The sequence below is a fragment of the Aulonocara stuartgranti genome (assembly GCF_965226115.1).
Source record: "Aulonocara stuartgranti genome assembly, chromosome: 9".
Taxonomy (NCBI): Eukaryota; Metazoa; Chordata; class Actinopteri; order Cichliformes; family Cichlidae; genus Aulonocara; species Aulonocara stuartgranti.
In genome coordinates this window covers 5615964-5629357 of record NC_138960.1, presented here as the reverse complement: position 1 = coordinate 5629357, position 13394 = coordinate 5615964, and the positions used below count along the sequence as shown (strand labels likewise).

At 42.7% G+C, this 13394-nt stretch overlaps 1 protein-coding gene across 6 annotated transcripts in view; it reads right to left on the bottom strand.

The window, feature by feature from the left end:
- The window catches only part of hecw1a (HECT, C2 and WW domain containing E3 ubiquitin protein ligase 1a), a 99538-nt gene that overhangs the window by 10703 nt on the left and 75441 nt on the right, over positions 1 to 13394 (bottom strand). For all 6 annotated transcript variants that reach the window (XM_082547593.1, XM_082547589.1, XM_082547588.1 and 3 more), the window contains 16 exons: positions 12425 to 12578; positions 11414 to 11517; positions 10768 to 10874; positions 10369 to 10554; positions 9344 to 9478; positions 7492 to 7606; positions 7308 to 7404; positions 6871 to 6954; positions 6668 to 6774; positions 3715 to 3829; positions 3106 to 3219; positions 2353 to 2505; positions 994 to 1092; positions 702 to 831; positions 286 to 432; positions 26 to 140 (listed from right to left, as the gene is read on the bottom strand). In XM_082547593.1, coding sequence (XP_082403719.1) covers positions 26 to 140; positions 286 to 432; positions 702 to 831; positions 994 to 1092; positions 2353 to 2505; positions 3106 to 3219; positions 3715 to 3829; positions 6668 to 6774; positions 6871 to 6954; positions 7308 to 7404; positions 7492 to 7606; positions 9344 to 9478; positions 10369 to 10554; positions 10768 to 10874; positions 11414 to 11517; positions 12425 to 12578 — 1962 coding nt within the window. The remainder of the gene's footprint in view (positions 1 to 25; positions 141 to 285; positions 433 to 701; positions 832 to 993; positions 1093 to 2352; positions 2506 to 3105; positions 3220 to 3714; positions 3830 to 6667; positions 6775 to 6870; positions 6955 to 7307; positions 7405 to 7491; positions 7607 to 9343; positions 9479 to 10368; positions 10555 to 10767; positions 10875 to 11413; positions 11518 to 12424; positions 12579 to 13394) is intronic.

The following is a 13394-nucleotide window of genomic DNA, read 5'->3' as shown; positions in this document are numbered from 1 at the left end:
TTTCTATTTTCTTTGTCTAACACACCTCCTCTATACTCGGTGTTGTTTCTCCAGTCACCGAGGTCAATCTCCACCGTCCCAGCAATGACCAGCTCCAGCTCCCGTGCATCGAATACCGACACAAGCCTGGAGTCCACCACCTGGAAAGGAAGGAACAAAAGGTTCAGTTCTTTGTGCTAACATTTATTTCCATGTGTGTATTATGATGCTTTGGAGGTTGCAGGCACTGGAAGTGAACAGTGTAAGCAAGCACTGACGAGTTGTTGAAAACCTTGTGTTGTTTACCTCGTAGAAGCCTCGGACCAGCGCCTCCGTCTGTTGCACCACTCCTCTCTCCACCCTCCACTTGGCCATTCGCTCTATATAATCCTTCTTGTTCTTCTCAGTGACTTGGAGGTTGGCGCCACCGGACTTTAGCTCACGCTCCGTTACCTGGCATCACAGTTAGAAGAGTAAAGAAGTAAATAACAGCAGTGTGGAATGTCAGTGACATTATAGCCTCGACGGGTGAAAAACAAAGAGGAAATGAGCAGGTGTTAAACTTTACTCCGCAACAAAATGTAAAACAAATCACATTTTAATTGGCTTTTGATGCTCTGATTAAAAAGTGTTCATCCATCTGCCGCGACTGGTGGTGGGTCAGTGACACACTCAGATGGACACACACACACACACACACACACACACACACACACACTGACCTGGCCAAACACCTCCTCGTTGACAGTGAAGGTTAGGTCGAGGATGTCGGTGATGTCGTTGTCTTTCATCCACTGTAGAGACTGATGAAACTCCTCATCCAGATACTCCAGATCAGACAGGTCCGTCGCCCTGAGACAGACGCAAAAGTCAAAGACTGACACACAACTGCCACGCTTCACTTGTTCCTCAAATGTTCATCACTAACACACTTTAGCTGTAACTGTTTCAACTGAACATAAACCCGTGAAAACACATGAACAATGCTGCAGGTGTGTACGTGTGTGTACTGACAGTCTGAGCAGGGCCTTGTAGAACGGTCTAGTAAAGAAAGCGTCCAGCAGATACTGATGGATCAGAGCCAGGCCCAGGATGCGACCACTGAAACGGAACCTGGAGACACACAAACCCAACATTTGCTTCAGAATCACACAAACAAGCCCGGGTGGCCCACTGGCTTGGTGGTGTACTGTCACATTATGGAAAGAAGGGTCTAGATTGTAATCTCATGGTCGCCTGGGACCTTTCTATGTGGAGTTCGCAGGTTCTCCCTTTACCTAATGAGTTTTCACCAACAGTGCAGAGACATGTTAGCTTAATTAGTGTTTTTAAATTGGCTGACAGCAACTTTCTTTCACTGTTGTACTTAACTGATCACAATTTCAAGGCAACCCAAGTCTTTTAGGGGCACAAAGACAACCTTTGCTAATTGGACAGTACCTAATTATTTGGGAACAAAGTGGTTTCTGCAACCCTCACCAGATTTAGAGTAATGTCCAAAACACCAGGCCTTGAATATATTTGTATGGTTCCTCCTACTTTTATTTCCGTGTGCATGATGCTTATATTTTGTCTCAGCATCCTGATTATCATGCACGACGCTCAGAGCAAGGATCAGCTAATAGAAAGATGCTGATGATGCCTGTGTTTTCATAAAAAGTGCATGTTGAACAAGACAACTATGGAAGGCGTTCACTGTTGAACGACCACAGGGAACGACAGGAACACAAAAGAACGAATGCTGCTCCTAAAGTTTATGTTAGGAGAAATCCTGCATCACATGTGAGGGAAATACTGAAAAATGGCGTCCTTAGGTAACATATAGCAGTGAGCCGAGGGCAGTCATGTCTTGGACTGAGACTTTCTTATTGTCTTCATTATGACAGGACAGCCCACTTGCCACGGCACTTTTAAACGCTTCTGCTGTGGACAGACGACTGTTTCTGAAGCATGCTTTAAGAACCTGTCTTATGTCAGTTTGTTCACATTGTAAAATGTGTAAGGAACTGAAAGGTTATGGCATTCATTGTGTGTTCCCAGTCAAAACACTCATCTGTGGTCTGAATATATTTATAAAAGAGGCTTTTTATTATTTTCAATTCAATTCATTTTTTTTTATACAGCGCCAAATCACAACAACAGTTCCCTCAATGTGCTTCATATTATAAGGTAGACCCTACAATAATACATACAGAGAAAAACCCACCAATCATATGACCGCCTATGAGCAAGCACTTTGGTGACAGTGGGAAGGAAAAACTCCCTTTTAACCGGAAGAAACCGCCGACCGAACCAGGCTGAGGGAGGGGCGGGGCCATCTGCTGCGACCGGTTGGGGTGAGAGAAGGACGTGAGTATGCATCACACAGCTTACCATTCCAGATGGTTCTCAACAAACGCTGACATGGGGCTGATCTGCACGGTGTAGGTGTCATTGGCTGAGTATTCAAACAGGCCGTAGTATGGATTGAATAGCTCCTGAGACAAGAGGAAGAAGAACTCTCTGGAAGGACCGCTGTAATCTAACCTGAAGAGAGAAGATGCAACTTCAACTGACAATACAGGCTAATTCTGGACTACTAAACGGTGTTTAAGTAGTCGACTGTGAACTAAATACGACTATTGATCGGATTTGTGCTGCACCTGAGTACAGGAGTGAATGTAAGCATTTCTGAAGACGCCAGTGCTGCCAGAGCTAAGCTGCCAGAAACTGAGAGGTCACTGAGCGTGTACCGCTGGCTCTTAATACCGCCATCACACGGGGCCTCTACCTTCATGCATGAAAACTCATTTTCTGCGCTGAGGAAGATTCTAACTGCGGTGCGTGCAGTCACGGTGTGAGCTTGTGGAGCACGTCCTTGGTACACTTTGTGGTCATGTTTCTAGATGACAGCACATACAGTATGGCCGCATTACGCATTCTAGTTTTCAGTGGATTCATCTAGTGATGCATTGTAGTTGTATGTGTGTAGTTGGCATGGATGAGCACATGTCCAGTGTTCAGTTAGTGTTTATACCACTCAGCTTCTTCCTCACACAGTTTGAGGCTTCTACAGTGTGTGACAGCAGTATTGTAGGCACTGCAGTGGTACGTCCACGGTCACCTGTTCGTGTTTATTTGTCTTACCCCTCCTCCCCAAGGAACGTGACATAGAGTTTATTCCTCTGCAGCTCTTTGCGTGAATATGCCATCACTTGGTTGAAGGTTCCTTCCAGTAGATGTTCTCTCCTGATGAGCAACCTACAACAAGCAGGACAGCTGAAACGCACCGATATACCCCAAAAAACCTCACCACTGTTTAAGCAATGCTGACACATTCATACAACATAAGTATCATTTCTAAAGGGGCGCTCTGTTTGATTACTGAACAACACATTTAAAAAAAGAGGACTTCACCACTCTCCTTTATAGCTACGACCATGTCTCCATGGAGTAGACACAGTGAACAAATATGTCTTTGGACATATTTTAAAGTTGCATCAGGACCTATGCTGATACATGTGCAATGTAAATAAATACATATTATGTCTAATGGGCATCAAACTCTGCCATGATAAAATGAGTTGCGCCATTTGGGTCTTACTTCGATTCAGTTTTATTCATATAATGCCAAAAGTTACCTCAAGGGTCTCAAACCTCGAGGTAAAGAACCCCAATAATAGACAGAAAACCCCAACAATCAAAGGACCCCCTATGAGCAAGCACTTGGCAACAGTGGGAAGGAAAAACTCTCACTTGATCTTTCCTGGCCCCTGGGCGTATCCTTTAGCTTCTAATTTCCTGTAGAAGTTTCGCAGTTTGGCTTCAAAGTCTCTGCGGTAAGGAGCTGGAGCCCTGGCCCTCTGCAAGCCTGCACACAGAACACAAGTTGCATTACTCTGCCAGTCAGTAAAACTGCAGTTACAGTTACACTCAGCCAGTTATGTGAAGGGAATCACCATGTAGTCCACCAAACAGTCTAACAACAGATTATGAAACCCTCTGAGGCAAAACCTTTTTCAAAGGAATGCCAAATAAAAATGACTTGAATGAAATGAACTGGTTTCTGCATACAAACATTTTTTCTATGTAAGTGTTTTCTATGTAACACTCACTCACATGTAGGTCTCCCAGATGGACAGCAACTTGGGGTTAATATCTTGCCCGAGGATATCTGGCATACAGACTGGAGCAGTCCGAAATCTAAACCATCAGCCATCCAATTAGTAGAGTACCAGCTCTTCCTCCTGAGCTACAGCCACCACCGTTCTGCCACCCAGTTCTTCTGCATGTGTCACACTGAAAATATGTGCTTCTTGCACAAGTTGGGAAGTTGTTCTACCAACTTTGTTCAAAGTGGGAGGCAGGGTACAGCCTAGGCAGGTGGCCAGGCTGTCACGGGCCTATTGACTTTATTTCATATCTCACTGCTAAGAAACAGCAGTCACTAGTCTTATCAAGCTGTTAATCACTAGAATCCCCTTTACAGTAATAACTGCAGCACGGTAAACAGTCAGCTCTATTAGATATCATCCAGCTGCAAAAAAACAACCCACACTTGTTCCTCATCTTGTACACACTGTGTGATAACATCTGCTTATTCTTACTTGTAACACAGAAAAATTAAGCACACGTTTTTCTTGCTGAGGTTTGGGTTTTACTCTCCTGGTGGCCACTGGCTAACACCTGGCATTTATGGTGATAGTGTTTCCCAGATTTTTCACTCTTCTTCTCTTTGCCTGTGTGAGTTTATTGCTAATCGGCTCTCGTTTTACTTCCTGTCTTGTCCTGAAGGATCGTTTCTGTGCTCACCTCCCTTTGTTCTTTTCATGCCTGCATTAGTGTCTGATTGAATTTACCTGTTCTCTTTGTTCTTTATTATTTAGTCTTTCCTTCTGCTGACTCACATTTTTTAAAAATGATTTAGTGTAAGTAAGTTCATTGGCTCTTCCTGTCACAGTGTGACGTGGTGTTTAATTAACTGTGAGGCTAATTATAGTTCCTTGTTTTTCTACCCATCTGCTGGCTCCTGCCTGCACATTAGTTGCTCTCATCTGTGACAGTCGAGGCTTTTGCCTTCATTCATTTCCCTCCTACTCCAATCTTGGTGCTAAAGTTATCAAATTATAGCAAAAAAATCCTTTCCAGCATTAAAGGATCAAACATGCTTCAAGGGTCAGTAAGAAGTAAGAGTAGGCAGCGACGGATAGTTCTAACGGTGAATGAGTGATATGAAACGGTTCAGTGCTCATCGTTTCAACAAAGACAACAGCACAACTAATGAATGAAACACATTTACAGACCAGGCTTCCCTGCTGTGACCTAGTTTCCTTTTATAGAGTCTCCCATCAAGAACACGCACACCCCAAATCACACTCACAAAAACACTGTTGAGGCCTGTTAGAAGTCTGCTGGAGCTCATTAAGATAAGATTAGAGCAGCATCGCATAGCACAGCAGGTTCTGTCATACAGTGTGTCTATTATGAGTTGTCACTGTGTGCGAGTGTGTTGTGTGCACTGTGATGGGCTCAGATTTCATCACCTGCATATGTGATCAGCTTTTCTGTGTTTTTTGCACACATGGTTGCTTCAAACAGCAGGTACACACAAGCACACATCCATGAAAATACCCGACAGCAAACACCTCCTGCTGTGTGATACAGTCCAAGAATTCAGTTTTGTTGAATGAAATTTTATTCTTTAAATAGAATTTTTACTTAACACTACTTAGCGTGCATGCCTGTCTGCTAGCATTAGCTAACAACGTAGCACTCCTACTTCTTGTCCCAAAAAAGTGAAAGAAAGAAAAAGAGAAAGTTTTGATAACCAAACATTAATGTCGAGACTTCAAATGAGTCTAAAACCAATAACATCACAGTGGTTATGTCCATCTTTTATATACAGTCTACTGTATTATGGTCACCTGTTATTGGTGAATGCCACATGCATCCTGTTCCTCCATTTCTAGGCTGGAATGCTAAACCAGTAGCATATCACAGATCATACCAATGTAGGGACATAAATAGGTAGTTTCATGGTTACATGTTATATGTCACAGTTACTATAATGTCAAGTGCTTCTTTTTCTTTCAGCTGCTTCCTTTAGGGGGCGCCGTCTCACCCTATCCCCAGCACCCTTCTCTGTTACACTAACCACATTCATGAATCTTATCTGTGTTCTAAGGCCCTAAGGCGCTCTCTTGACATCCGTAACTATACTTCATCATCAACACTGTCAAAGCAAACTTTAAATCTGTGGAGCTCTTTCTCAGCATGAAGCCATACTGCTGCTCACTCATCATCACCCCTCTTCTTAACTTAGCTTCACCAACTCTTTCCCACAGCTTCTTGGTACGGCTGATCAGCTTGATCCCTCTCTAGTTAGCACAGAGGGAAAGAACAGCTCTCTTAATTCTTGTTTCCTTTTCTTGCACCCTCCACCCTCTTTCCAATTCCACCTTCCGTGTAAGTAAAAGCCCATCACTTGTACTTCTTTTTCTCACTTCTTTGGGGGTTATAAATTTGAAATGAAATAAATGTCAAAAGAATATATTAAAACTAAACAAAACAACGACAATAGCACATGCTAGCATAATTGTGACACAGAGCCACTATAAAAGTTGCGGCTAGGAATTAATTAGTGAGAATTTGAAAGAGGAAGTCATTATAAAGGATGCAGCATCGTTAAAGGAATGGTAACAAGTCCTACCGGGAGAGTTCTGTGGCGACGAGGCGGGGGAACAGCGAGGAGAGAAGCTGAGGTTGTGATGGATGGGGTGAGGTGGAACACATGACATGATTTCCTCTTCAAATAAACTGCAAGAAACAGAGCAGAGAAGCAAAACTTTGATTAGTGGCGTGAAAGTAGACACTGGGTTTGAAGCTGAATCCACCTGAATCCAAGTTCTTCACCTTAACAGGATGACCAGGTCAGCATCACATGACAGCTTCTCCACTCCCTGATTTCCTTCAGTCCTGACGTAGTGGATCTTCTCCCTGAACAATCGAGAGGGAAACGAATTGGTTTGTAATTTGTCTCTTTAAAGATATCTCATCCCTCCCTCAGGTACGACCAGTCTGTCTGCTCCTGCTGCTGAGAGACAGCGTGATGCCACCACCTCCAACATCTCAGCAGCAGTCATGAGTCAGGCAGAGGGACTTATGAAGCATTGTTAAAAAACACCAAGACAGAGAGACCAATACACTGTGCTGATTATCTACTCATTTTAAGCTTTGTCCGGTTCAAAGTTATCGTTGCCTCTACTTGTCTCTTAATCGTATAAAACAAACCCTAACATGATTGTTAATGACGCTGGCATCAGGCGGATATTTTACGTGAGAAAGCGTACCTCAGTGCATGGTTCCTAGTCAGGCTGGGCTGTCGCTCCTGTAACAAGTCAAATATGTTTGGCTGTCGAAGAAATGCCACTATCTTGTCATTGTAAGCTGGTGAGAGAAGCAGTCAGACATAAACACGGTAAAAGAACGACTCATCAGTAAAAAATACAAACAATGTGCCGGTGATGGGCTTACATGGAGCGCTCAGCTGCTGTGAGTCAGCATAATGCTGACTTCGTATAGCAGCTACCAAGCTGTTTCCTGGCCTGGCCATCAGAGACGCCCCTCGACTCCTGGACACATCAGAGGCCTGAAACAAAAACAACATAAGACTGCTGTCCAAATATAATGAAAGATTTAGTCGTGGACATTTTTTATTTATCTCCTGATTAGACTCGACAAGGGAAGAAGGGCGCATATATATCCTACACTGAGCAGTGTGCCGTAACCGTGAGAAAAACAACCTTTATTGTCATTTCTGCTGCAGTGGTTTGTCATCCACGTTTCTGCTCTTGCACTCTTGACAGGGGCACCCACGCGGTTGTTATACTGATATATTCCAGGTACCAAAATATGTTTTTCCCAGAGCTAATTTTTACAGTTTTATATGTGAAAAAGTTTCTGGTTTTTAAGTTAATTATGCACATATGTTAATTACCATTTTGTTAGAGTCCAAATTGAAAATAAAACCAGATTCAGTGAAGTATTTTGAGGTGAGTGCCCCCAAATCTCAATAATACTGTATCAATGAATTCTGAACCTTTAATTTCAAAGATTGAATCCTTGTTTAGGAATGTGTCACGGTCCTTTGGCCTCGTGTTTCATGTTTTTGGCTGTATTTGAAGTCTCAGTTTGTCTCAGTACTCTGCTGTGACGCGCTGCTGTGCTGCCATGTTTTCCCTGATGTTTTTTGGACTGTCATTAAAGGTGAGCCTTTCATTCATTCCACCTGTGAGTCAGCATTCTGCCCTTATTCAGCCTCACATGTATATTGCACAAAGAGCAGAAGCTGTCAAAATAAACATATTACATTGTAAGACTTTACAACTGGCTCTTTAAAGAGCACTGCGTTCATTCTCTGCCAAATATAAATGTTTTAATATCTTACCCAACCCGTCCAGCACAGTGGAAAGATAGAGGGCCAAATGTCATGTGATATTTCACTACAAGCTATAATAAGCAACAGCGCCTTGGCCAAACGAATCCACGGATGGAGACCCCACTTAAAATTTGGTTTGATGCAGTCAGAGAAAAACAAAATAAGGAACACTGATAAGCAGTGCATTGATACAGTGCTCTACTTTGAATTATTTCTTATTCAAGCTTTATTCCCAACAAAACAGATTGCTAGTCCTTCAGTAAAGACTAAGGGGCTTTGATCTGGAAAAATTGGAAAAGGAGGTGAATTTCCTCTTATGACTGGAAACATGAGGAAAATTCACTAATAGGTGGAAAAGCCCATCCACTCAGTTTTGGAGGCAGTTTGGATGGAGAAGCTATTCAAATAACGATGGCGTTGGACATCTAGTTGTGGAATAAAATGTTTCAGGACATGACCACTACTCCAGCGATTCTTGTTTAAGTTAAAAACAGACATGACTCTTTTGTCTTTTCAGACTCCTGTCGCGCGGCAAGGTCTGCGGTGACGCTGCAGGTGACGCACCTGAGCAGCATCCGCAATCACGCCTCGCTGGCTTAAAAGTCTGTGTCTGTCTAATGTGGTTGTTGTTCATGTGTTCGGCGGCTGACCTGAAAAGCTGCAGCCGAGCCGTGTGATTGTGCACAGCGACCGCGTGCGGAAAGAGTAAATAAAGAAAAGCAAAAAGTGTGGTAGGGTTGTCATCTGTGTCACATTGGTGCCGAAACCCCGGAGGCGGCATGGTGGAACCGTGACCGGGCCAGCCAGGGGCGGAGCTGGCCCAAATGCTGCCACCCAGCAGGATCGAGCAGGGCGTGCTGCTAATTGAGAATCTGATCCGGTCCTGTCCGACACCGCTGCCATTTTCTGAGTATTTGTAAACCGACAGATGCAGATGGGTTAGAGTACCTCCCCGGCGCTGTAGCTGCGTAGTCTCTGCAGGTGCTGTTTGTGGGCGAGGTGGCCAGGCAGCCGGCCATTCTGCAGAGGTATCCGAGGGTCGATGAAGGTCGTGGCTCGGCTGTTGTGATCTACAAAGAAAGACTAAGAGACAGACAAAAAAGGACTGAAGCAAACATGTTGATTGATAACAGAAAACACACTCATATTCTTTGCTGTTGTTAATCATTCAAAATGAGAGGTTCCAACTGTTAATGGCAGCACCAGCATAAAATAAATAAATCAAACTTGAACATTTGCATTAAATACACAAAGGTAATCTGGAGAGCACTGAGCTGGTTCAGTGTAGTCACATAATGGAAAACGAGAATTATTGTAACGTGTGCAATGGATCTGTGATCTTGTTGACTATCAAATAGTTGCATCAAAGAAGAGGACCAGGTTGGCGAGCACTCAGTCAGTTGATGTCTTCAAAGCTATTTCGGTGTGTCAGAGAAGTCAAACAGATAAATCTGCTACTATATTGAATTTAAATGGGGTCATGCTGGCAATTATATGCAGTCTGAAAACCTGTTTCTGTCTAAATACATAGAAATTCCCATGAGCCCTTACTTACTGTTCATATTTCATGCCTTAACAGTGCGGTCCAGGTCAACTTTGACCAGGGCCAAGAGTTTTGTCAAAATAAGTGTCTTTATCAAATTTTCTACTATTGAAATACTTAGAAAGTGTACATTTCTTATTTGGCATTAATAAATGGATCAGTAATGCTCATTTAAAAAGAAAAGAACACCCTAGAACTGTTGGGATTCATTAAATATCCACGTAAGTATAACAACTGTTAAATGCCATCCTCGGTCTATATCGTAAAATAAATTCACATAACCACCATGTGGTGGAAACAGACAGTGCTTATGAAGGTCCTCTCAGCTCCATGACGTATCGCTTCACCAACATTTCCAAGCACAAGGACTTGCTGACTATCAGGCGCTGACATTTGCTGAAAGGGCATTCATGTGGGCGAGTTGTCCTACCTTGCCCTGGGGGTCTGTTTTGATTTCCCAACCCCTTGGCAGCTCCAGCTGACTATCTGCAAACTTGTTGAGGAAGACCACAAGGTCCCTGTTATGTTGGTAGCGCTCAAAGTTTCTGGCATCACGGCGCACCTTCAGGATCATGTGCTTTACACAGCTGCTGCTGGTGAACATCCGGTACGCTGCCTATAGTCACAAATTATAGTCACCAAAAATTATCGAGCGTGGGACTCTTAATAAACCCATTAAACGACTTAATACTACAGTATTTCACCCTGGATAAGAACAGTACTGTGACAGCAAGATATCCACATCAGTGAAAAAGCCCAACAAAGGGCTCCTGGTTCAATAAACATATAATATGTGCTTGTACGTATCTTTTTGTATGTTTATACTCACATAGTTGCTGTGCAACACAGTAAAAAATTCTGGGTGTGTGATGAACTTGGCAGCAGGAGACTGGAGGAGATGGCTGATCTTCTGTTGATTGACAGGGGAGGCGGGGCCTGCAAACAGGCAACAGGCCATTTAGGAAGCTTATATAATGAAATCTTTACTATTTATTACTGTTTTGTAAACCAACCCATGCAGTTTGATGTACATTAAAGTGCAACTGCTACAGTTTTTTTTCATCATTTAAGACAATCAGGTAATTTCAGCATCCCAACTATACAAGAGCGAATTATAAACCATGTTCATGTAAAATATTAGAGGGTTTACAGGAATATGATTGCTAGTGTGTCAGATGGAGGCGGGGGACAAGCTGAATAGGTGGTATTTTCAAACTGTTGCTAACACAACATGATTTTTGACTGTGATGTCATGTACTCTGTGCCAGTGCATACATATAGCATCAGTCCACAACATTTAAAGCATTGCTTTAGAAAACAGAACCTGCAGTAACACATACACATAGGCAGGACCTTCACAATTACACAACATAACCCAGCACACATCAGGACACTTGTCTTTCATGCGTAATGACGGTGGTATTAAAAGGCGCAGGCCGTGTGAGTGTAAAGCATGAGAGGGCTCAGTGCTGTACCTGTCTGAGTGGAGTCAGGATCAGTTTCAGTACTGCTGCTCCGCTCAGTCCTCTGACTCCCTCCACTCTCTTCTGTGGCCATAGTCCTCTGTATGTTCTGGTACCTGCATAATAAACGACAGCCAGGAATCTGAGAACCTTTCAAAAGTGTCCATTTCTGTCTCATGTCACATCATATTTACTACTTCATGTTTTCGATCCCTTTTCCAGACACCAGATGTCACCCTGACTCCACATTAGTTTATCTTACTGCACAGGCTCAGACTATTGAGTGCTACCTCACCTTTCTGTTCAAACTGGTGGTTTGGCTGCAATTTGTACTTTACATAGATAGTTTCAGCTACACTATATTTCCACTTCTAATTTGTACATTATTATATTTTTATTACAAATATTTTAGATATATCTGACTAATGTACTTACAAAATAAAGATCTGACACAGAAAAACACATTTACTTCTGTCAAAAATGTTTATAAACTATGTTTATAAATTATGACATGGATAAAGACTAAAAATCCAATTGATTAAGAAATGTATGTATTCTGGTCATTTTAATCGAATTACTATAAAGTACATTTCATTGAGAAGATACCAAGTGTCTCTTCTCTTCCACACTTCATTCATAATCCTTCCATGTTTTATGGAAGTAAAGCAAACATAGTTACTGGCAGGACGAAGGTCCATTATAACCTGCGACCCACATTCACTGATCTCTGTGCTAGCCCACACCAGCTGATCACTCAAGTGATCCACTTCCCTCCCTTTTCTCTTCATACACTAACTGTGCATCTGCAAGCCTCTTTGCAACCGTCTGGACTCCAGATCCTCCATCCATGCTAACTTAATAATGAGGCATTCTTACTGCTTGCTGCATAGCAGGCGGAGGTACCAGAGCAATACCAACGAATATAAATCACTGCAGTTAAGAAATGTATCTTATTTTGACGGGTCTAGACAGAACTGCTGCAGTCTTACACTTGGAGTTTTCTCTGCGTGTTCCTATTCTGACCTTCTGTTGAGCTGCTCCATCTGATGTGTGGACCCTGAGCGAGGTATGCCATGGTTACATTTGGTAGCATGGCTCGGCCTCTGCCAGGTTGTGGTCCGGTTGACATGGTCCACGTAGAAAACTCTGCCATGGCTGTCAATCCGAGCTTCCCAGTCTGTGGTGACAGAGGGCAGTTTATTACATAAAGTTATTGGCGGAAGCACAGCTCCAGTGTCCACACATGAAGCAATTCACAGTGACAGGGCGACCAGGCACCATAGAAAGCCAATGGCATTCTGCGACTTCAAGCAACGGCAGGCAAAATAACTGCTGGCAAAGCAAAGAGGGCAGATCTTGAGCTGAATTTCAACACAAGTGATTGAAGTGACTGCCAGAGAGAGCAAAGGATACTGTTGATTGACATATGATATGGTGATAAATATGTCAGCGTGTTACCTAGGCAACCAGACTGGAAATGTCTTCTAGTGACAAAAAAAACAAAGAAGTAACAGAAATCCAGCAGTTTACTTATTTTTGCAGGTTTAATTTAATAAACTACAGCTACAGTTTGAAATGTACATGCATTCATGGATGCCAAACTTTGGCTGCTAATTTTAGGGCACACTAATTTTGATAATTAGTGTGACCTGCTCTCTTTTCAAAGCTCAATAATTGTACCAAGCACATTCTTAAGAATATGTTACACAAATTCAAATTTATTTTTGATATTTTGAGATAAACACAGAATGGCGTTATCAAAGCCAAGGTCATAAAATGTAATCATTAGTTAGCAACAATTACCATGCTTGTGACCATAATTGACAACAGCTGGTACCTTCTACTCTACAACAGCTAAAAGGTGTGTTTGAGGGCACTTGTAGGACTGACAAGCACACAGTAAAGTAAAACATAGCAGAAACTCTGTGCAGTTCTGGGATGGAGTGCTGGAGATTTAAACAAGCCAGCAGTGTCTCTCAAAGAAATTTTAAGA